General features: G+C 38.8%; 1 protein-coding gene across 1 annotated transcript in view; it reads left to right on the top strand.

Moving 5' to 3' along the window:
* Positions 1 to 13,089, top strand: part of TC2N (tandem C2 domains, nuclear) — a 31,727-nt gene extending 18,638 nt beyond the window's left edge. Inside the window, exons 5-12 of the mRNA XM_027739987.2 lie at positions 1,940 to 2,031; positions 2,656 to 2,731; positions 3,876 to 3,976; positions 4,668 to 4,784; positions 5,638 to 5,829; positions 7,730 to 7,844; positions 8,320 to 8,519; positions 10,840 to 13,089. Of these exons, the coding sequence (XP_027595788.1) occupies positions 1,940 to 2,031; positions 2,656 to 2,731; positions 3,876 to 3,976; positions 4,668 to 4,784; positions 5,638 to 5,829; positions 7,730 to 7,844; positions 8,320 to 8,519; positions 10,840 to 10,950 (1,004 nt within the window). The 3' untranslated portion in view covers positions 10,951 to 13,089. The remainder of the gene's footprint in view (positions 1 to 1,939; positions 2,032 to 2,655; positions 2,732 to 3,875; positions 3,977 to 4,667; positions 4,785 to 5,637; positions 5,830 to 7,729; positions 7,845 to 8,319; positions 8,520 to 10,839) is intronic.
* Positions 13,090 to 25,195: the final 12,106 nt, after the last annotated feature.

Below are 25,195 nucleotides of genomic sequence, written 5' to 3'. Positions count from 1 at the left end.
TAGTAAAAGTTCAGATAGAAAGTGTTTGGCTACTAGGGAAAAATTATCTTCTCTGCTGTTCATTGGTAAATGTATCCTCTAATGAATGCTGTTTAGACTGAAGTAGATGACTAGGTGTTGCTTGTGATTTCTAAGGCAAATGCATTCAGAAAACTCAAACACTTGAAGAAATGTACACACCTCTCCGTTAAATCGAAAGCTGGCAACAGCATGCATTTTCAAAGATGTTTTATTTAGAATGGTATATCATGCTTATTTTACAGCTAGGGGAAAATGTCTCAGTCTGTGTCCTGTTTCAAAATAATTGTGAATCACCATAGAGACTACATGAAAAGACTACTCCATATATTTTTTAAGAGAAGAAAACACATGTACAATTTTAGCAGCCTTTAACACATATGGTTTTACTAGGCTCTGGAAGCACCTGTGGTGGGAGCCAAATGGATTTTATAAAACTGTCTTGAACATCTTCTCTTCAGTTCATCATCTCTTTTTCCATTTTTCTTCAAGCAGAGTAAACACTTTACTAGTTTTGTCTTACTAAGTTTAAACAAAAGAAAGGTTACTCTAGTGTGTCTAGAGTACAGTTTTAAAATGCCTTCTTCCTCCAGAGTTTTTTGACAGCTGTTTCAGAAGTTAGATGATTCTCATCATGTGCATCTATAGAATATTTAAGCAAAACTCTAAGCCTAGTTTGTTGCAGCAAGTGATACTTTTCATATATGTGGGTTTAGAACTACAGGATGTGTTTATTTGGGATGTATGAAGTGAAATTTTAGAATTCTAATATGAAGTTCCTCTTCTTCATCTTAAAAAAAACCTACATAAACAAATTGAAAAATAAATTTATTGATGTTTTCCCCAAATTCTAGTTATTAGTAAACAACATATGGTTAAAATTTTTCTGCTTTTTTAATATTTTCTTCCTTGAGAAAAGAAAGAATTATTTTGTATTCTATCATCTTACAATAACCATAATTAGTTCTTTCTTTTGATAGCAATAAAAAGGAAATACATTTTCAGTAACGAGAGATGTAATTCTCTTAAGATAATGATCGGTGGATTGCAGTGGGTGTCTTCTGCAATACCATAACACAGCATTGCAACAAAAAGCAATTCATTGCATTAGATAGCCCTAGAAGCTAAACTATGCTCATTTGCTTCAGTATGGGCCATTTTTGAGTTGGGAGGCTTTAAAAACCTCTTGAACATCGCTGGAGTCAGCAGAGATTCCTGAAACAGTGGCATTAGTTCAGCTTTCACCTACTGTTGCTGTATAATTATGCATAGAAAATGTCCTTTAGCTCTGTATTGAGTTGGGGTCAAAAACTGATAGCATCTACTTAACCACCAACTGCTGAGGAAACCACTCTTCTATAAAATAAAGATCTTGGGTTTGTGCTATAACAGGTACGTGTCATATTAGAGTTAAGACTTGCTTTGTCTGAGATCTAGTAAGGATATGGAGTGTGGTGCTTTGACAGAGTGATCAGTGAAGCCAGGGAGATGAGGCCAAGTTTAGCAGGCAGCATGTTTTTGCCACTGGAATCTTTACTGTGGAAAAATTTTAAAAAGGCTAAACCCCAGTTCTAGCTGGCTAGATTTCAAGACAAAGGTTTTCTGTTTTGTTAAAGCATCTACTAAACAAAACATTTCTCTTGAGGGAATAACTTTGAGGCAGGCTCCCCATCCTACTAGTGCTACCAGTGTGACCAAGTAAGTTTGAACTATTTCAAAGATGGAATTGAGATATTTTAATGGCTTACTCTCTCCATTTTGCCATTTCAGGGGAGAGTTTTGGAAAGGGGAAGTAGGGAAAGGTGCTGATATCCTTCCTTGGATGTTATTTAGCTAGGTTTCAATTCTACCATAGATCTACTTACATTTTTTTCTAGCAGTGATGCTGACATGATTCATATTGTTCTCTTTGTCTTTTTAGTTAGTGATTTAAGATCTAGTACTTTGCCTGGATCACTTGATGTAAGTCGTTCAATGTTTGATCTCAGAAGCCCGCCTCATCGATCCATGAAGGTGTGTTCCCCTTTTATATATATAATTTAGGTTATGCTGAAAACTCAGATTACTCAGTGTATCTGTTCCTGTTGCATTGTGTTTTCAAAGTAAATACTGAAGGGCATTGTACTGTGCACTGGAAGGACTAGAGGGGAAAGTTCAACATCCTGACTAACTTCAAGAGGCCTTTTCCTGAGGCTGCTCTGACGTGCTGTTCTGGCCCAGAAGGGCTGTTGAGAAACCCAAGTAGGTTGTTAGGCAGGACAAGACAGACAACAGGTCATGGCTCATCTTGTGATTTCTCCCATCAGTTGAAAAGTGGAACACTAGAAGTTTCCATTGACACAGAACACTGCCTTTTTTTTTTTTTTTTTAAGTAATCATCTTTTAGATAGCAATGAACTTGTGTGTGTATATATATATATATCCATGAGCAAAAAAAAAATCTGTGCTGGTCAAATGGATCCTGTATTAGCTCATTGCATCAAAACAGTAATTGATGGTGGATTAAGAGACTAGTGGGGAATGAGGTAATTATTTGAAACTGAGTGTTTTGTTTTCATCACATCTTGTCTGGTGGTGTAATCTCTCTGGGTTTTGCATCTGTTGCTCTGAATTAAGTGAATTTTTTGTCCCCCCCAGAGATATGATTCAGTCTCCAGTGTACCCAGCAGTACTTCTTCCAGGAAGGATTCACAAGGCAGTAACAGGAGTCTGGGTAATGTTTTGTTTGTTTACCTTGTAATGAAATATTTCCCTTTGCACGTGGAATATTAAGCTGTTTCTACTGTTGTTTGTTTTGGGTTTGGTTTTTTTTGAGATGAATCTAACTTGCAGGTCAGTTTGGAGATTACTTTGCAATTTGAGATTGAGTTTTGGACTTGCACCTTCCTGTTGTCAGGAGACTGAGCAAATGAGACTTTGAGGAGTTCTCATGCTTTTGAAAAATTCATCCCTGGATTTACTACCCTCATGAATTAAGAAATTACAGACATTCTGTTAGGGTAGAATGCAGCACTAGGTCACAGGTCTAGTCCTTTTTCATCTCTCAGTACAGTATTTTTCTGTGGGAAGTGCCTGAAATCCAATACATGTATTACACTGGTAATTAGACAAGAATATTGCATGCAAACCCAGCATCCTTATTTATGAAAGAATGCTGAAGAAGTGGAGATACTGCAAAACAAACCTTCAGAAATTAATCAAGTCCCCACAAAAGTCACTCTGCTAGAAGTCAGAATTTCTCCCAGTCTCCTCAAAAAGAAGACTGGGGGCAATGACCTAGTTCTAGTCAGGACAGAGAAATGCTGGACGTTAAATGGCTCTTCTGACCTGGAGAAAGCATAATAGTAAAATGTTTACTAGACTGGAATTGAAATCTGAGAAAGGTAAACAGGAGGCCAATTTATAAACTTAATGGTGAAAGAGATTAAGGGAAGTGATAGAATATAAATGTGTTCTGGGTGTCTCAGGCACATGATTTTTTTCTTTCTAAAAGTTGTTTGAGTACAACTAGTTATTAAATTCAGTAGAGATAACTCAGGCACATGGTATGATTCTTTGTGTGGTCCTCTGCAGAGCCACAGGACTGGACTTCAGTGACCCTTAGGGGTCCCTTCCAGTTCAGGATATTCTATGATTCTGTGCTAGAATGTGAAGGCTTTTAGCTATGCAAAAGGTCAAGCTACAGGACGTGGTGGATATTTTGTCATTAAAATGTAGGTGTTAAAGTATTTCAAACTTACTTTGAGAGGAGTTTGCAAAGATAACCAGTCCACCTACTAACGAGTTCCTGTATTCCTGGAATGAACATTTAAGATACTGCATTACTTCTAAAAACACTAATTGGCTTTCTTCCATAGATACTATTACATTATCAGCTGATGAACGAGACTTTGGAAGACTGAATGTGAAGTTGTGTTATGTTTCTTCTGTAGAACAGATCTGGATCACAGTTTTACATGTAAGCAAATATAAATAAGTTGTTTATTTATTCAAATTGCTATTTTCCTATACTTGATGTTAATTCTCATTAAATTTGGCTCTCTTGTTACTTTAATGAATACTTTTAGGAGAAAAATAAAATTACTGCTAAGTATTAATATAAACAAAGTTCAGTCAGATCTAATGCTGGGCTTCAAAGCATCCTGCCTCTCCTTGATTTTTTTTTCCTGTTGCAATCCCTGTTTCCCTGTTCTGCTACAGTCAATAGCAAGAAGTAATATATAACTCCTTATGTTACTATACATATGTTAACGTGTTCTAGTTGTGGAGTGAGGAACTATTCAGCATAGATTAGAAAGCTGAGATGGTCATAGGCTGGTCCTGCTGTGCACATTTTCCTGGGGAAATCTGAAGGCAGTAAATGGAAGCAACTTCAGAGGTAGCATTTAAGTGACTTCTGTGATTCTATGACTTTAAATCTAACAGTTCCTTCAGGGCAGAACCCTGATAGCACTTTGAGGACACGTAGCTTCTTGTGGCCTTTTTGTAAGCAAATGTGATACTGTTGTGCTGGTTGTTTTATTTATTTCCAGGAACTATGAGTAATTTTTAGGCAATGGAACTTTGAGTAGTCAGATACCTCAGGACTATATCAAATGTTAAAAAACAGTCTTACATTGTCTAAACTGACTGTGTTTTCAATGTTGCAGTGCAAAGACCTGTGCTGGCCTTCTAGCTGTGGGGAGAATCCTCGTATTTGCGTCAAGGGAATTCTCACACTGCCCAAACCAGTGCATTTCAAATCTTCTGCCAAGGAGGGCTCCAGTGTAAGTAGAGTCAGGGAAAACACTGAGAAATCTTTTTCCCAAGATAAAAAAAAAACATGAAATGTAAATGGATTTTTAAAATGGACCAAACATCCACTCCTATGCCATGTTTGCTGTGGTAGTTGCCTAGATGTGGGTTACTTCCCCCGACTTCTCATAACCCTATTAAAAGCCTCATTCCACTTCTTCCCCCTATATCCTCTCTTGCATTGCACTGTTGCCCTCCTTCTCTCTCAAGGCTGCAGGACAGATGCTCATAGGGGACTGAACCATGAGCTGCTGGTCTTGGCAACTCCATGGTGAGGGACCAGAGGAAGACTGGGCATATGTGTAGGTGCACACTCATCCCAGGGAAGGTAGCTGATGTACTGCCTCTCATATGGCAGGAGACAATATTAATGCTTTGTCTTTACAGAAACTGTAAGAATTGGTTGCATAGGACAAGATTCCTGATAGCGGCAGTAAACGAATATTAAGAGGGTGGAAGGGAAAGCAACATAAACCTCCCATAATGTGTGCCAAAGATGAAAGAAAATAAAATCAGCTGGAGAGACTGTAGCAAAAGGCCACAGAATCTGTTATAACAATGTGTGTGTGCTGTTGTAAAGCTCCAGAAGAGATGGCCACAACTCGTTATAGTAGTGAAGAATAATCCCGAGCTTTCCCCCTGCCAGGGTGCAACAGTGAGGATGAGTCTGTGCAGGCTTACCACTATAAAAGCACACTTTCCATGGCAGCCTAAAATAGTAGTTGTGAGCAGTGACTATAGAACCAAGACACCTTGATTTCTAGGTTCTGGGCTCAGTGGGACTCTCTTAAAATGGTGATGTTACTCCTCTGTTTTTCTTTCTAGGATATTGAATTTATGGAAACTTTTGTATTTGCTATTAAACTGCAAAGCCTGCAGGCTGTCACATTGGTATTTAAAATCCAGACACAGACTCCCAGGAAAAAAACAATTGGAGAATGTTCCTTGGCACTGCAGGAGCTGAGCTCGCAGGAATCAAGTCATTGGCTGGATATATCTCCTCCTTCCAGAGCACCTGTAAGTTCCAATACTGTGAAAGTATGTTGTTATCTCACCTAGAAAGAGTTGCTGGAAATGAAAGTAAAGTAATGCAGTAGTAAAAACGAGGGAGGTTATTTGTTTTTCGTCTCCCCACATCCTTGGGAAAGGCATTTTGATGGGGAAAAAATGCAGACTTTTGAACTCTGCACATAGCTGTTCTGGTCATAAACTGCAGCTGTTTCTAGGAAAATAGCTAGAGCAGACTCTTCCACACCATGGCTCACAGCTTGAGGGAGGGGCATTCTGGGGAAATGTTCAGCAAAGGACACTGGGTAATTGTCTTTTCTGACCAAAAAAGCATCAGAAGATCCTTAGCACTCACAGCAAGAGCTCAGAGCAAATGGAATCTGCTTTTGTTGTGGAAGAAAAGTGCTAAGGTCTTCAGTGGCTTGAAAATGCAGAGACAGACATATATTTAATGTTCAGATTGCATGCTGTGAAGTAATAATTCATACAGTTCATTTCCATTAGTGTAATAAGAAGCAGGTGGTTTTCACAGTGGGATTTCCTTTCCCCATACCCTTACTTTGTTTGTTTCTTTTATAGATTGTGTCTAGACATTTGTATTTTCAATAAATTAAACTTGAATTAGCAATTCAAAAGCAAATTTTATTTTAAGCGTGTCTGAGTAAAATGAACGATACTCTTGATTTCTAACGTAAGCTACACTTGACATTTTTTAGTTCTAACAAGAATAACAATATTGCTTCAAAAGGAGTAAGACTAAGTGACAGAGGAAGCTGTTTTAGAAAGCATTTCATCTCAATGTAAATTTCTGAATCATATCATAGTATCTGTGTTGGCTTTCCTCACTATTATACTCAAGAGCCCTCCAGACACTGCTGGGATTCATCCCTGTGCTACCCTGTGGGGCAGCAAACACTACCCTCCCTGCAAATAGAAAGCCAAAGCTCAGAGTCGAGTAAGTAGCTTCCTCTCAGGGTTACACAACAATTCTTTGGCTGAGCTGCAAAGAGAATTTGGATCTCTTTGATGAACCGGAGCCTGACTTCTCTTTACCTGACCTGTTGTTCTCTCACTTGGTGCATTTTGCTTCACTGAAGTGCATTAAAACTTGAAGGGAACGAAGACTAGCAGAGTCCATTTCAACAGAGGCTGTCAGGAAAGGTTGGCCTTTTCCTGATGCTTTTACAGTGTTCTGAGTATGTTAGTCTGACAGGAGAGCAATGAGAATGACACAATGAACTTTGCCACTAGCAAAAATTCCAAAATAAAAAAAAATAGACTGAAGATCTCAGATCATTCAGAGTGTGTGCCGCCGGGCAAGGATGTACGTGTGTAGGCGTGTAAAACACAAGTGCTTCCATAACATAGGAAAATTCACAGTATGCAGTCACCCTAAGCATTCATGACATTAAGTGACAGGGCTTTGTATCTATGGAAAATGTTGCTTATATCTCCATATTGCAAAATTCAGAAGTGTGGGAGGAGAACTCCGACGGTTTCTGTGTAAGTGGAGCACACCTGGTCTCTCACTTCCACACCCAGGTTTAATAGAGCTGCAGCAGCATGTCTGGTCTTCCCTGCATGTGTCTGCTCTTACCAGTACAGACTCTTTCCCAAGTGAACACTGAGGACTCGTTTACTTGCCCCTATCCCTGCCTACAGCCCACCCAGGGCCATCTGTGCACCGCACATATGCAGTCCGTCAGCAGAGCACATGCATTGCAGCTATGACAAGTGCAAGATGAACTTACTGTGCATCTGCAGGCTGTGTATACAACACATGCTCATGTTTCTGTCCAGGAAATCCCAGATAGAAATGCAGGAGCCCAATATATGACAGAATTCCTGTGTTTCCTGAGTTTATAAGCAACTTAATCCACATGTTATGGCAACATTCTTCTGCTTGTAGGTGCGCCGTGCAGAACTTCAAATAGGAACTTGTTTTCAAGCAATAAACAGGAGGATACAGTTACAGATTCTTGAAGCACAAAACCTTCCTGTTTCATCTACACCACTGTCTTCAAGTAAGTTACATCAGCTGTTTCATGCCTCCTGTCTAAAAGCATTTGTAACAGGTTAATTGCTGATCAAATGGGTTGGCAATTCATAACATTCTTTACAAACCTCAGACTAATGTATTGTGCAGTAGACTTCCATTGCCAAGGCTTATTTCCCCAGATGTCTTACTTGATTACTTTTTGTTTGGTTTGAAGCTATGTGTTTATGTATTTTGGAAGATTTTTATCCCAGTATTAATCCTGACATACAAGAGCATTAGCTTGCACTTGCTGTTTGGATACTGTGTTAATCAGTTCAATATTACTGAACATACTCTGTTTGTGTGACTAGTCAGGAAAGCTATTGTACAGTTCTTTTGGCCAGACTTTTGAGAAACTGTTGCAATTTGAACCATACATATGGATCTGGTTGGTTCCTGTTTGGGTGTGTTTGTGAGTAACCCTTTGTGTGGTATGCCTTTTTCCTTCCCTTTTGTGCCAGATTTCTTTGTGAAAGTTGGAATGTTTAGTACAGAAGGGATGATCTATAAGAAGAAGACTCGTCTTCTGAAGTCCACTAATGGCCAAGTGAAGTGGGGAGAAATGATGGTTTTTCCAGTTAGCCAAGCAGAACAAGGAATTAGCTTTCTCATCAAGCTCTACAGCAGAAGCTCAGTGAGAAGAAAACACTTCCTAGGACAGGTTGGTTTCTCCTAAATAGCCTGATCCTTTACTTAAAATCCAGTTCCACAGGTTTCTTGGTATGAGTTTTCAAATACCTTAAATGAGGTGGCATATAGCAAAATAGTAAATTCTAATGAACTCTTCTGGATGTAACCCAAGCAAGAATAGTACTGGATTCTTAAACATGCACTAACATCAGAATAGGAGTTTTGTGTGGAGTATTACTATCTGAAAGATTCCTTCCAAGAGACACACCATCTCCTCCTTGCCTCTAGGCTTTGTAAAGAAAACAAACACAGCACTCACAGGATCTGCACAGCCTACAATGTCCTGTACAGCAAGGGGGGGGTGTTGGTTACCCCACCAGTACACTTACAAACAGGTGTGTATAAAAGGAAGTATCAACAGCTACAATATGAGACCGCCTTCCTAGGTAAAACCAAAAAAGCTGAAATCAGTACTATATTCTAAGTATATATGATAAAGAAATAATATAGGTGTCCAAACACAAAGTATTTTTTAGGCTTGTTTTTTGTTGCCTTTTTTTTTTTTTTTTAACAAACAGAACTTCAATAGTATCTCTTTGAAAGCATTTGTGTGATCATATTTATTTAACTACCGTAAAGCTTGGTAGTCTGGTCTCTTTATTCTCTCTGTCCTCTTCTCCTGGTTGTTCTAATTTACCATCATCCTGTCCCTTCTTTCTCTCCTTTTTTTCTTGGTATGGTGAGCCATAGCTGTTGTTAAAAATCTCTGTGCTTTCTCTGACCCAGTTAGATGCAGTAGCAGAATTCTAATATGTGCAAAAGTGAATAATGTAGAATTGATTTTGAGACCCCCCAACTGTAATGTCCTATGTCAGATGGAGAACTGTGCTGTCCCTAGGTACAAAAAATGGTACTGTCCCATTCTGGTGCTGTTTCCTGTGCCTGCTGAAGACATGCAGTGACAGGAGATGCTGAAGTGCTAGATGCTGTAGAAATTATGTGCCAGCAAGAGTTATGTGAAGTTCCTCCATTTTTTGGAGCATCATGTCACACATGTCCCATCTTTCTGCAGTTCCTGTTGGTGGAATTGGATTTGAAACAGGAAAAGAAAAAAATGGTTCTTTTTAGTTGTGCTACTTTGGGGATAAAATAACTGGGTATGATTTTGCAGTCCCTAGAAATATGTGAGGTCATCTCAATCTGATGAGTTACATTTAATTCATGGATCTTATTTTTAGGGGGAGGAAATGAGCTACTTGTGCTCCTCGGAGATTATTTGGAAAAGGTTGTTTCAGCTCATGAAGGCAGACATTGCCACATAACACACGAAGACATAAAATATGGCTCAGGGGAAAATGTACTTTGAGCAATTGGCTGGGTAGCTGGAAAAAAATGACTATAGCTGGATCTATTAACTTTGTCCTTCAGAGAATGATGTTTAATTGGATGCTGTTCTAAGCAGACAATACATAGATTAGGCTGCTTTTACAAGCATGTCTTTAATCATGGGCAAGATGTACATTGAATCTCTGTGGATGAAACATCAGCTGTCTGTGGTATTCTGGAAGACATTATTCTCACTTCTCGAGGACTCATGCCCCAGCAGTGTAGGCTAAATGTACTTCATGGTCAAGGTTTCTGAGAAGTCTTAAAAGGACTCATTCTTGGAAGACATAAGGAAATAGAGTCCTGTAAATAACGATACCTACTTACATAAGCAGAATTCTTTTGGCAGTGGAGGCTGGTGATAATGTTAAGGGGGAAAATTTCCTACTTGTACTTCATTTCCCTATTTCATGGCCACTACCCGTTAGCTGAATACTGAGAAGAAACGGACTCTTACTACGTGACTATGTGTGGTATGGGCATGTTAGTAAACTCTGTGGAATGCAGGTTTGGCCCTGTCTGTGAGAGTGTGCAATTTTAAATGCTCATGGAAATGCTGGACAGCTTGTGTAGGGGATGCCAGATGGCTCATGGCCAACTGCGTTCGAATGCACAGAGCCACCACTGGCCCTGATGAGCCCTTGACCCCAGCACGTGCATTTGAATAGAGCAAGGAATGCCTGACTTAAAACATCTTATTAAGTACAGAAACACTATTATGTGGTGGGTTCTCTAAACTACTTTAGAGGCTAAATTTAAACACAGACTCTCTGTGTTCCCAGCTGAAAGCCAAAATATGTTAGGATTAGCAGAACTGTATTTATTGCTGTTATGCTTTGGTCACAGTCTATACGTTATATCTTGTTCTACACTTGCATGTTATTTATTTGGAACTAGCAAAGGCTGGGCCTCTGTGTTATATCAGGTAAACTCAATTTTATTTTTGTTTTTGTTTCTTAATGCAGATCTGGTTAAGTCCTGATAGCAGTAACAACGAAGCAGTAGAGCAGTGGAAAGATACCATTGCCAACCCTGAAAAAGTTGTTGTTAAATGGTACAGCATTGGTCCATCTTGAAGACTGGAGATGAAATTCAGAACTGATTTTTCTACAACAATTCCTATGCTGTCTAAAATAGTATAAATAAAAAGAAAAATATTGTCTACACAAGTTCAGTTCTTCACTGCATCCTGCCTCTGTGGAAACTGAGGAAATTCACCAAGAGAAATACCGGCTAAATATTATTAAGAAGAAGACTTTAGGAACTGGGAAAAGTGTTCATTTGATTTCAAAAAATCCACCTTGAAAAAAAGATTTTTTCCCCTTTCAGGCTTCATAAAAACACAGAAATTCAATCTTTGAGAGAAACAGCTTGAATCAACTGTATTTCGCGTTACTGACATTGTCTTCATCTGCAGTCTTGTTTTTGGCAGACTCCAAAGTCCATGGGTATCAGTTGGGTCAGTGGCTTGATCCTGGGTACCTGTGAGCCTCTGGGGTTGTTGACACCATTTGATCAGAGTAACACGTGCTTGAGCAAGTGGGAAAGCTGTGGCAGTAGATGAAGGCATTTTTGATGAAGGGTTGTTCAGTACCTGACATGCCTGGAGCCTGAGTTTGCCCCCATCCTTCTCTCGAAACGGAGAGATGGAAAGACAAGAGTTTCTTTGACTTAGTGATCTTTGCAAGAGGGCCCCTCCAGACTTGCTCTGTTTGGGTAAATTCTGTTTGGAATAATGCAGAGGCAATGACTCTGCTTAGGAACAGAGCCAGTATTTTTAGATAAATTACTTTCTTATATAGAGTACTTATATGTAAACCACTTCCTATCTAATCAACAAGGCTCTAGCGTCTGCTTACATTGCCAAAACCCAGACTAACATGTACAAAGGAGCAAAGATTTACTTACATAAGTGCTTTTTGATATTAATTAAAATGTAGCACTGTAAGGGACTTTGTTTAAAGGATAGGCTACTACTGCAGAAGTATTTGTTACATGTCTACAATGCTGAAAAGTTATGTGTGGGAATATATTTTTATTACTTGTTTCTAGTAAGAAGAAATTACCATATTTTTATTGCAAATTATATTTTTCCTACAAAATCCCAAAATTATTTTTTCTGTTAGTTCCCATATTTTCAGGGGGTTGTTCACAGTTATTTTTAAGAGGGGGAAACACCATGTATATAACTGATAATATATAAATTTAAAAGCACAGACCTCTTTGCACTACTTTAACTATCAGATTGGAAAAATACCTATATATTCCATTAAATCCACTGCTTACACATTTACTGTTGGCTGTCTGGACTGTACAAATATGTGTATTTTTAAGGATGCTGAATAATTCCACCTTTCTTTGTAACTTGGATCCGGTTGCAACATCTGACAGGAACTAGCACAGCAATGAGAGCGCTCACTGCTGGAAGGCAAAGGAACACGGGGAGCAGAGAAAAGACTGTAACAGGAAAGCATGTCCTCTTGAGCATCTTTATTTCAATTTTTTTGTCTTTGAGTAAGTGTTCAAGAAAAAATGGAATCTCTTTGATTTCCCACCCCCAAATCAGTTGAAAATTGAAACTTTTGAAACTTCAACCATCCAGATTTTGGCTGTTGAAATTTAATATTTTGAAAACAAAAGGATTTTCCCAGGGTCTTATATGCTCTGCTTTTTGACCAGTCTTTATAAAAGAACTGAAAAAGGTTTTGCATGCTACTTGGAGAACAAACGTCGATTCTAGCTCTTACTGACACTCTTTGCAAAGCTCCCAGTAGGCCCAGAGGATCTTGACTGACAGTGTTAACTTCCAGCCAAGTTACACTTCTTGGGAGGACCCTGTCCTGCTGGGTAAAATGAAAAAAGGAACTGGACCGAACTGATACTTTTGGATTATCTTTACTTGAATACATGGATCTTTTTTATTCATTGTGGCTGAACATTTTATTCATTGTGGCAGTAAACAAAAGTGCAAACTAACTGTTTCCTTATGCAGAATGCTGTTCTGCTTAAAAGAGAGAACAGGGAATATCCCAGGGTTTTATAGACTTCCATTACCACAGCAGTGGTTCTACAGAGATTGCCAACTCAGTGGATATGTGTAAATGGACTTTTGGGGCTGCTTTAGGACACCTAGCCTTCTAAAGGCCTAACTAGTCTCTTTATTCCTACATTAATATTTAATCTATGTGTTTATAATAAAAGATATGAACAGAAAATATTCCTTTTTTTTCCCAGTTGTTTATTCAAATGTTTACCAGCATCTCAAACTGAAGTCCTACTTTTTTCTCTGAGAAAATCTCAGCTAATGAACTCTCTTTTATGTAGTGTTGCCTGTAGGAGAGTTAACTGCTGCCACATAAGCAAGATGCACCCAGGCACTGGAGCACTCTGGGGCACCGCTTCCTCCTGTGCTCATCTCCAGGCTGTGGAGTTTTCTGCATTTGTGTGCATTCATGTAAGAATTTAAGGAGTTCTTAATAGTTGACTGTTGTCAACAGTTGTGCTTTTTTTCCTGTCACATAAAGCATTTTTCCATGGTGATTCATTTGGGTCTAGAGCTTATCAGTATGGTTGTTACCTTAGACAACAGTCCTGAAGAAAAAACATAAGACCAGGGGATACACGCGTGTTCCCAGCACCAGTCCCAGGGTACAACTGCCTGTAAAATGGGCTGTTCCAGCAGGTGTTATTTCAATTTGACTGTCTGAAATGCCAGCTAGAAATCACCTGGGATGTCTTGCCTTTTAAGTGCAGAATGTTTTGCTTTACTGCTTAGTGACTGCCTCACTATAAATGCATGTGAGACTTAAGCTCCTTCAAATTCAGCTCCTGGCTTATTTGAGACTAATGCAGTTTTCCAGGAAAGGAAAATGATGCATCATTTGAAGACCAATCCACGATATAAATTACCAAGGAACTTCATGTACTCCAGGATACAAGCAAGAAGGAAAAAGAGGTGTCTCGGAGCACTCTTCTAATGGTCACAGCTGTATGTTGTCCCTCTTATGCATGTTCAGCCACTGTTTTGATTGTTACATCCAAGTTTACTTTCATTGAAAATACTGTTAAGAAAGCTGTTTTGTCAGTTCACTTAATTTGTAGATATAAGGCACACATGGTTTATAGTTGAATTTGCTGTTGGTTCTAGTTAGTGACTCAGCTTCCTAACTTACAACAATTCTGATGAAAGCAGCAGAGGTCAGAAGCTGCACCAGTTTTATTTCGGTCATCTCCCAAATGAATATGGATGAACTGGAAGAACAGTTATGATCTTATATTAGATGTTATTCATACAGAGGTCTGTGCTTGCATAGTTAGAAACCAACCATAGACTAAACTTAATCAGATTTTCCAAAATGTGTGTATATAATTTCACTGGTTAATCAAACAATCCTGTTTTATTTATTTATGACTAATAGCATTCTGTATGTAAACAAGGTCAACAAAGTTTTTCAAGTTTTTTACATCTCAACAGCATGGCATGGCATTCCTTTTAAGGAAAAAAATTGTAAGATTCTACCTCAGAAGATGAGTGGGTGTAACAGCTTGTAAACCATATCATCATAAAATATTACTTGGAAAATAATTGTATTTGAGCACCCGATCTTTTGTGATCACAACATAAATAGTGCCATATTGCTAAATCCATTAGGCATCCCTAGTTTTTCCTTTTGTTGGCAGGACATTTTTATAAAACAAAAGGTATTTTTGTAAGCATTCAATTAAGCACATATGGTGTTTGACTTGAAAACTGTCTGCTGATGGAGGTTCCTTTTAGAGTTATGAGTTGATTTTGCAGCCAAAACACAAGGTTGTCTAGAAATCTGGGGCAGGGTTGTCCCAGTTCTTACTTTCATCCTGCCAACATACGTATGACATGGGAGGGAGGCTGCATAGTTGTGGAAAGCTTGGCATAAATCATACTGGATGTGATATACCCTCCTTGTTTTTCCAGCTTCTGCTGCGAAATTACATCACCATGTAAATACAGCCCTGTACGTGATCTCATGCTTGGTGCATGGAAAAAGCCATCACTAAAATCAGCACCATGTTTCACAAACACTGCTCCAGCACATGTACATTCTTTTCTCTAGCTTGCACTGAGGAACAGGCCATTGTCTTTCAGTCTATGGCAAAACTCCCACTGCATTCAGCAGAAGCAACCAGTCTTCAAAGCTGGTTTAGTTATTTCAGCATTGAGATAGTGTGATTTATCTAAAAGGTTACAAGCGGCTTAAATTTTTTATATATTTTTTAAATAGTTAAAAATCTCTTCACAGTGATTTTTCTGTAGAAACTGAATTTCATTGAGAGTGGATCTGCATCTCTTAACATAATGCAATTCTTCCCATAGATTTCAGTCTTTGAAATAAATCCACTGTGTTGATTATTTTCCCATTATGTCTGATTGTGCAGGTTTTCCCTTCCTTTGATTTGACTGTAGACTGCTCTTCTGCCTCAGCATAAACAAGTGTGTAAATGGTGTCTGCTTTTTGCAATTAACTTTCTGCTTTTCTAGTAATGTTCCCCCCTTCTTTACCTAGTACTGGGACCAGCATTGTACATGTTTGACTTGCTGTTTAAAGAACTGGCTACAGGCAGAAGGCTTTCATCCTAGCACTTGGCTCATGTCTCATGCTCTGCATTTCTGAGCTACCTTTGCTCACAGCTTCAATGGTGTGGTTCTTTTGGAGCTCCCCAAATTCCTGTGTTGTCTACCACCGTTGAATACAACAATGGGATAACTCAGTTGTAATTTCTTATGTGTACCCAGGTATCTTCACTTGCCTTTCTCCTCCTCCGAAAATTAGCTTAGGAAACCATTTTGGGTGTTGAGAAGGAGCAAGCTGTTTGTGCTTCTGAGCTTAAGGGACAGGAGGGTTGTTTGACTGCCACCACAGTGCTCTGAGATGAAGAGAAAGGCTCAAGGAAGAGTCATGAAAAGCTGCACCTCCAGGTGGAGGGAGGCCTGCCTGTACCTCCTGCATATATGATCTGGGAAATGCTTACTAATCTGGGGACTGGGATCCATTGTCAGATGCCCAAAGGAAAAGGTCATCATATTGTACTTTTTATCCTTGTCTTGCAAAAGAGCTATGGAGCAGCTAAATAGGGAAATTTTTCATAAGAGGAATGGTATGGTTCACAGATTTCTGTAAAGCAGAGAACTGACTAAAAGATCTCAGGACTCTTTGAAAAAAAGCAGTCATAGAAAGGTATTTGTTAGCTTTAAGTATAGCCAAGCTTTGTCACTTGTCATAGGAGAGGGGTGAATTCTTCCTTTATGATACATAGCAGAAGAAAATGGCATGTGCCTCCAAAACAGGACTGGTCTCCTCTGCATTGGTATCATTAGTCCTTCCAACACTGAGGTGGAACTAAACACACTTAGCTGCCCATTTTCCGGCAGTAAGGGCAGGTTGAGTGGGCAATTGTTAAAGGGAGGTTGTGAAGGAGCATAATAATAAAAGCATGAATAAAAGCAGCACTTTTGTTTGGAAAAACATTGTTTTTGAAAGCAATGTAACATGCCTGTAACTATTGACAAAGCTTTTATTTGACATGAGTAAAGATAGACGATTACGCACTTAGGTATTTGCTTAGGTTTTTTCAGTATTTCCTGGCATGAGACTGGATTCATCCTCTTTGTATTTATATAATGCTTCATTCTGCTGCATTCATTGACCCTTGAGCTCTAGACCTAATTATGCCTGATTTCTTATGGCTTTGTCCGTCATGGCTGATTGACTTCAGTGTGCAAATCGGGATAGACCTTCTTCGATCTTTTTGCTGCACATCAGCAGCAAATGAATCATCAGCAGCAAAGAATTCTCTCTTAGATGAATTCTCTCATTTCTAATCAGAGGTGAGCTCATGACAGCTATTCCTTCACCTGGGAAACTGGGAGCTGGCTCTCCTACCTGAATGTTCTTGGGTTTTCTTAAAACCTTTGGAAACAGAATTATCTGTGACATCTCTGCCATCAGTCAAGTTTGGCTGCAATGACTAATGAGCTCAAAAATTATTGTGGACCTTGGAATAGAAATGAGTGAAAACAAGCTCTGCTGCTTCAGGACCCTGAGGCTCAGCTGTGTTTTCCTCTGTTCTACCATAGAACAGAGAAGCTTTTCAGATCACTGCTGATTATGGTTCCAGCAATACTAGTTCTCAAGGCAGCTCAAGCTCAAGCTCTAAAGAAATACTTGTTAAAGCATGGACATTTTGAAGCATAATATTTTGTGCTATGGAGCTGGCCACATGCTGGGGTTTCACAGTAATGCAGTTTTAAAGATCTGGATGAAGAGAGTTGTGATGTACTTTGAAACTACCATTGACTAAAAGCAGAAGCAGAGGTTTAATTAAGGTTAGTATTAAGAAATGCTTTAAAAGCCTAATTTTTAGATAATAAAATAACCAGTAGCAGCGGACTTCAAGTCCCCTTCTAATCTCCAGCATGTACATCTGATTAGGACTCCATTGATGCTCACAGGGAATAATATTGCATTTTTTAAAACATTAGCCTTACTATATTTAAGTCAGCACTGAGCTTGAAAGGCTGGGTGTTCCACTGCCAGAGTGCTGGCTCTGGAACCTACACAAACTGTCCTGAACCTCAGAAGCAGGATCTGAGACTTCTGCTTTCAGATCTACTTTGTGACTTGTGCAGAACATAAAAAAATAACCAATGGAATCAGCTTAGTTTCAGGTAGTCTTAGTTGCCTTTGGAGCACATAGGTTATTGAGAGTTGTGAGTCTATGGATCTTGATTTACTGTACAAATATCCCCAAAGAACCGGATGATTGGATGATGAATCAATGCAAAGCTTTGGAATTTTGTTTTTTTTAAAGAGCAGGACAGATAAGCCCAAAGAGTTCTGGATGACACTGACAAATCTGCAATCAAATCTATATGACTGGCTCAAGCTGATAAGCTTGCGTGGGAAAAAAAAAAGTGGGTCAGAATGCCCATGAAAGAAAAATAGGGAAAAGCAGGTAAAAATAGAGAGAAAGGGCTGCAAAAATCAGCCCTAATTTCAAAGGCAAGGAAGTAAAGTCTTGGTGATGTTAGAGGCACTTTACCAAGCTCTTGTGCTAAGGTGAAGTAGGAGTAGAAGAGGATCTCTGAGACTCTAGTCTTTGCTGTGATTTGATAGACTTTGCTGTCTCTCCACATTGCACTTTTAGTAGACCAAAGGCAACCCTGATGATTACCATTTGTTAGAGTAGACAAATAGCACTGTATGTATAAATTAAAGCCTTAAATGTGATGGATTAAAAAATGCACCACAATGGGATTTCTAGTAGTAACTTCATCTAATGCCAAAATTCACAGAGAAGGAAACATAACATCAGCGTGGATTCAGTATTCTCTGCCTAGCAACACTGTTCCTTGCTGTGGGAGTAAAAATCCTACAAATACCCTTTTTGAAAAATACAGCAGGTGCTGATATTCTAGTCAAACTGAGTGGTATTTATGGCATCCACTTGTTCTCAGATACCTAATTTCATCATCACTTTGTTCCCTTTCCCTGCCTGCACCTCTCTTAGTTCCCTAAGAGACAAAGCATAGTCAAACACATCCAGCTGCTTTACTTCCTTTAATCAGCCCCGTGGAAGGTCATCGGAACGACAAGTTTCTCCTGTGCTTTAAACTATATCAAATCTGTTTGCACATGTCCCTCTGCATGAACAGATCAAAGCACTAGTCAGGGCAACAAAAGCAATGAGCATATCAGCCATGCCAACTGCATCAACACTTCAGTAGGAGTTTTGGCAGTACAAGCCATGAAACCAATATTCAGGTGCGGATCTTCTGCTGGTGCAATGTAAACTGGCCTGTGCATTAATAGATCTGAGCCAGCTCATCTTAGCTGATGACATACAATGACATACAAGCCACAGAAACTAGAAACCCCTGATAAAGAAGTAAGAAGATTGTGACTGTTGATGTTCATCTCTTGGAAAGCTTCAGTAGGCTCCACCAAGGTCTCAGAAACAAGTGTTCAGTACTGGAAATACACTTTCAGGAAGTCACATGAAAATGGGAAAGAAGAACCCTCACCTGTAGTCTGGACTGATGCAGAGTTACTCTTCATGGCCTTTCATATCCCTAGAGATCCATGATTTACTCTCTCAGTTTTGGTGTTTCCTGATTAAAATACCTTCATTTTAATACATATTAAATATACCTATATAATAGGTATACCTTCATATCTATTAAAAAAGCTTCATGTCAACAAGCCTTGTCCATTTGTATCTGTCTTACTAAATAGGATTTCTTTATATGGCAGGGAAGAAAGAGGTGGAAGGGAAGAGTATTTATTGTGATCCTTGTCAGAACTCCAATAAGCTGTTTGAATATTTCTCTGAACTATTTGTCTGAGCTGCAAGTGGGAAGCCACTTCTACCCTAACAGAAAAGGGTAAAAGATACTGAAAAAAAACACAAACAACAATAACACAAAAAAAGAACTAACTCGAGTGTTTGACACTGACACCAAATCTGTTTCTTCATGTGATGCAACAAAGATAATTCTTTCTTCCCTTACAAAAGTGACCTAAATCAATAATTACATAAAATGCAGTGCTTATTAATTTAAATATAGTATCATAAAATATGTTGTTTATTCATTAAAATCTAGTATTATATGTCCTTATCTATGTTATGAAATACCTTGGAGAGTTAAACTAGCAATGATTCTTTCAGACATTTGCTTTTTCTTCATTTGAGCTCCTGCATTTCTGACTTTGGGCAATGCAAACAAATTGTCCATATTACCTCTGAGACTGAACTTTCCTCATTCAGTATTCATTCAATAACTGCTTTTCTGTAGAGAATGTTTAATAAATTCTTTTATTGACTGAATTGGATCTAAAATCTGAATTTTGGTTTCATTTTTATTTTACATTGCCTGTTTATCTGCAGCACACCAAATAAAAATTATATAGGTTGTCAGAAGCAAGGGTGGCAAAGCAGGTACAGGAGAGGTAGGTCGTGAAGGACACAGAACTGATACTGACTTATAGTTCCAACAAGTGCAAATACAACTCCAGCTGATTATCCCTGGAAGTAAAGTGTTTGAGGCTGTTAAACAGTCTTTGCAAAACAATCCAATGCTTTCACTCCAAGGACGTCTCCTTCTCTTAAAAGATGTCTGCAGCTGTTAAAAGAAACAAAAGACAAGAAATGTTCCAGAGAACTCCTTTTGTGCAGATTACTTGTTTCTGTGACTCTCAGTCTTTTATGGGGGAGTCAACACGTGTTCTTGGGAATGCATCTGCTAAACAATTAGCCCAGCAACCCTCTCCCTGGGATTTAAGGAGTTCCACAGTGCTGAGTATTACAGGTAACTACAAGCACCTAGACAAGTAGAGCTATGCAGCAAATCTTAGTTCCAAGGATAAAAATTTGAGAATTGGGGACATTAAAAAAATATTTCACTAACAAGAATCTGAAATGTTCTGATCTGCAACAGATGAAGATTGCAGTCATTTCAAAGCATGCCCAGAGAAGTGGGAGATTGGAAAGGGGGGAGCTTGACATTTGGGTAACATGGCCTTCTGAGAGCACACCTGACAATGTGGTGCTTGAGGCTTTTATCACTTCTTAGCAGAGATCTATTTTATAATTGATGAGATTAACTTAGACCATCTATAAAACTATCTTAAAGAAACACGAGGACTGCACTACATGAAAAAGGGAAAATTACTAATTCAACATTTTTAGAAAGTCAGGGTATGTTATAATCTTTGAATTTGGAGGAGTTCATTGAGGCCCCAGGAAGAGAGCAGATCGTACCTGGAAACTGAGATAAGTAATTATGACACTACAAACCCTAAAATTATTTTGTGATAATACCACCGAACTTTGCAAAGCAGTGGCAGTCATCCAGCTCACAAAAGTTCCTATAGGTTTACTAAAGCTATAATTACATAGGTGACCCAAAATACAAGAACGAAAGAAGTTCAAAGAACAAAGGCAGGTAACACTAATGAAGAGGTCATAGGAAAAAACCTGTGCTGATTCTCCGTGTTGTGGCAAATGGCACAACCTAAGGCAATGTTCAGCATTTTGATGAACATGCAAAACCTGCAGTAGACTAGACAGCCACACAGGAGTTTCCTCATGCCAGTACCCTGTGCACAGATGAAGACAGGCACTGCTACCACAAAGGAATTCTTCATGGTGAAAGGATCAGGGGCCATGCTGTGACAGGTAAAGCACATAGTTCCCATGAAACCACATGGGTTACTGACTGCTATCAGACAGGGTCACAGAGTGAAAGCTGAGAAACTAACGGGACTGTGCTTATGTTGGAGACTGGCATTCAACTGCCTGGACGTCAGTTAGAGCCAGAGTTGGCAAAGAAAAAAACTCTGACATTTTGGAGTTCTGGGACCTGTCACTTACTTGGCATCATACATGCATTTACACACACACATATATACACACGCACACATAGACTGGGAGACAAATGATCTTGGCAGCAGCATCATAAGAGGTAGCTCTGCTGTTGAGCGATCTTTTTATTGTGAATAGAAATAAACCAGCCAAAAAAGAAAGTGACACTTTCTTCAAATCCTGCACAGCCAAACAGCACATTTTGCCCAGGGAACCAGAATTCATATGACCTCTCCCAGTGAAGTTGGCATCTTTCTCTATAAATATCAGCCTGGCAGTCATTCAGTTCCACACATATAGTCCCCGCAATCCCATACTGAGTATTTCCATAGGAAAAGGCTGCTGAGCACTTGGGCAGCAAACCTTATGTTTTATCGGTTGTAAATGTAAAAAAAATGTACAAAACAATGGGAAGTGCAAAGGGGGCATAGCTCAGTACCACATTTGTCAGGTCAGGTATGGAAACACTACAGACTCAGCCAACTATGAGACAGAAAGACACATCTTGGTACCACCCTCCCAGCCACTGGAGTATGATATGATCACACTGATTCTTTATGGTCCATTCAATTTTGACTGTGCAATTATGCCAGGGATAATATTCCAGGGTACTGAGGTTAATTGCTTAATTTCTGTTTATCCAAGCTGATTGCAAGCCTCCCAAATTACATATACTCTAAAAACATTGAGACGTTTCCTGACGTCTGTAACAAATTAGCCTGCTGTTGGAATTTACAGGAAAGAGGTGGTAAAGGCAAAACTATAGCACAGTAATTTCTGGAAGTTGATGCTGAAAGCACAGATGGGCACAGCACGCATTTTCAGAGGGTGAAACTGGTATTTTGTGCTTTGGAGTAAAGATACTTGAACTGGCAATAAAGTACTGTTGCAAATAAAAAGGGAAATACCATCCTCAGACCATAGTTAAGAGCTTTGCACAGATGACACAGAGCTATGCATTGCTTCACTTTCTGCTGGGAAAGCCACAGCTGGAGAATACTGTTGAGCTGCAGTCATCATCTTTCAAGATACAAGACAATATGGAGAGAGTTGAGAGGAAACAACGAGATCAAGAACAAGAAAATCTGACCTGTGAATAAGGAGTAAAGGTATTGGGTTGTTGAAGACGGAAAAGAGAAAGCATTGAGATAAAAATCTAACATCCTAATATGCAAATGTTTGTGGAAAAGGAAGACAAAGACTGACTGTTCTCCATGTCACTAGGGATGAACTGAACACTCATGTCATTACAGATGGCAAGGAAGCTTCAGTTAGAAAATATCTGCTTTGATTTTTTTAAGCTGCCAACAATATTTTACCACCTCTGTAAAACACTGAAGCAAGAAGAATGTGCTCAGATGCAACCTGTGTATCTTAAAAGTTTGATTATTAATGAAGATGAATGGGAAGGTCATTTTCTTTACTTCTTTAGTCTGCTGGCTTGCAGAAGAGTCTTTAAAAAACAGTTCTTACCAGCAGTTCAAAAATTATATATGGAAAGTTTTCTAGTGACATCAAAATTATATATCTTTTTGACTGGCTTTTTAATCCTTTCATGAAAGTTTGGCAGTTCTCAGAATTAAAACTGGCAAAAAATTATTTTGCAAAGGGAATGCAATGCACTCACCTCACCACTGATAAGGAAATAACCTTATACAATACATGCATTGGGTAGATATTTATTTCTGATACAGTAATGGTCCATGTGGCAAATATTATGTTAATATTACCATAAAGCATGACTTTCAGTAAACAGAGCATTTCTACCTTTTGTTTAATCCATTAATTCCTTACTGCCTGTTCAGTCCCACAAACATTATTCTGTAAAAGCTTTCCATTACATCAAGTATGAGCAAAAAGCTAAAACAAAGGTTCATTCTCAGTCAGGGACCTCATCACACATTCCTTAGGCACCTTTCATTGCAAGAGGTGTGTCAAGTACACATGGGGCTCCCGGTCAGGCCACCAGCCAGAAATATGAGTTTATAAAGCACTATTGACGAGGCTTAGCAAGTGTTGTCTCCTGATCTCATTCTGGAAGCTCCTTTAGTGATTTTCACTGTCCAAGCTCACTTCCATCAGTTTAGTTAATGACAGTGACAATTAATGAAAAAAGATGAAGGTGCCTGTAATAAAATCATGGTGGTATACAACCAAGGTGGAATTTGTTCCAGTTCCCTCTCCTAGAAACAAACAGCATGATACTGAAATCAGTAAAAATGCCTTAAATTTTGTTTGGTTTTTTTTTAAGTCTTATCTCATGGCACCATCAGTTTCTTTTTTACTTAGAAGCTGGAATCTGATATTTCTGTCTATGGGGATTGCAAGGATTTAGTCAGAGAGAAGACCTATGCTAATAGTGTGGAACAGACCACTGGCAGAAAGAAAATATAGTCTGTTCTCAGTTTAAAGCTGAATTTGCCTTAATTTGGTGAACTGTTGGCTGCTTTGAACTTGAATATGTTTTGACTTAGTAACAAGTAGAAGGTAACTATTAAAAAACTCACATTCTGTATTAATGGGACACATGCATGAGGTGAAGTTTAAGAAGGTAGCTTTTCCTAATGTTGCTGTAATGCATAGTTGGAAACTCAAGCAGTACCACTGGAGACTTTTAAAATTAATTTGTTTGCATTTCACTCCCAACCTATTCACATTTACAGTATAGTCTGTACTTCCAGATGAAATTGATTAGGCACATTTTGAATTTCAAAACCCTTCTGTGCCCACTCAGACAGTTTGACGCACAAGGAGCTCTGCTGATTCCCGAACAAGTCCAGGTATAACAGGACCGGGCCTACCATGTCTTATGTTGATTTTCTGATTATGATATTTTATTACACTTAATTTACACATTGAAACCATTTTTTTTTCTTCTACAGAGCTTCCTGTTGGCAACGTGACACTGTGTGAGTGGCATATAATCTCGATTCCTTTTGCAATATCGTTTGGTCTAATGCCAACTTTTTGTTTAAAAAGGGTGTGAAAGGATTTGACCTATAAGAAAATGATGCTAAACATTAACCGTGACATCATTTGAGCACCTGCCTCATGAATAACCCCGGATACTCTCAGAGATGCAGAGTAGAATACAAACTTTCAAAAATCAATTTCAACAAGAATTCTGTTATAAAATCCCAAGCGTCCTTTCTGTCTTTAGTTTCTAGCTTAAGTAAATGTTTTGGTCTTGTTTCATGAACAAAGAATTTTTAGCTGATACCAAACACCTAATTACTATAAACTGCATGATCTGGACGGAGACCAACTATGATTACCATACTTGGCCTTAGTAAGCGTCAAATTAATTTTAATGGAGTTATCAATTTCCCATCTCCACTTGTTGGGCAGCATTGCTAGGTGCTCTTACAACACCTGTGATACAACCTCTGCTCAGCTGATTTTGTGAGCTGTCCTCTGGGCACAGAAAGCTTTTAAAATTTATAGGTTGCTTTTAAAATTTATAGGCAGCAATAAAAACATCACAACAGAAATCATGAATGGATATTTTTACAGATGAAAATGAATATGCAGATGATCTAGTTTATTTTCTAATTACCTAGACTTTCTGCCTTGGAATGAGTTTCTGTTTAAATAAAAAAGTCAATGGGTATAAGTGGTTACAAGATTTGCATGTGAAGCTCTGCATGAAAAATGGAACAGAATTAAGTGACTTAATTGAGTACTTATTCTCATGTTCTCTTCAGAAGCTGTTTTCTTGTGGAATAGACAAATTATTATTATTACTGTGTCCAGCTCTGGGCCCCTCAGTTCAGGAAGGACATTGAGGTGCTGGAGCAGGTCCAGAGAAGAGCAACAAGGCTGGTGAAGGGACTCGAGCACAAGTCCTGTGAGGAGAGGTTGAGGGAGCTGGGGTTGTTCAGCCTGGAGAAGAGGAGGCTCAGGAGAGACCTCACCACTCTC

The sequence above is a fragment of the Pipra filicauda genome, unplaced genomic scaffold (genome assembly GCF_003945595.2).
Source record: "Pipra filicauda isolate LSUMZ 115617 unplaced genomic scaffold, ASM394559v2 scaffold27_size4233163_pilon, whole genome shotgun sequence".
Classification (NCBI taxonomy): Eukaryota; Metazoa; Chordata; class Aves; order Passeriformes; family Pipridae; genus Pipra; species Pipra filicauda.
This window is presented reverse-complemented; position numbering and strand designations above follow the sequence as displayed.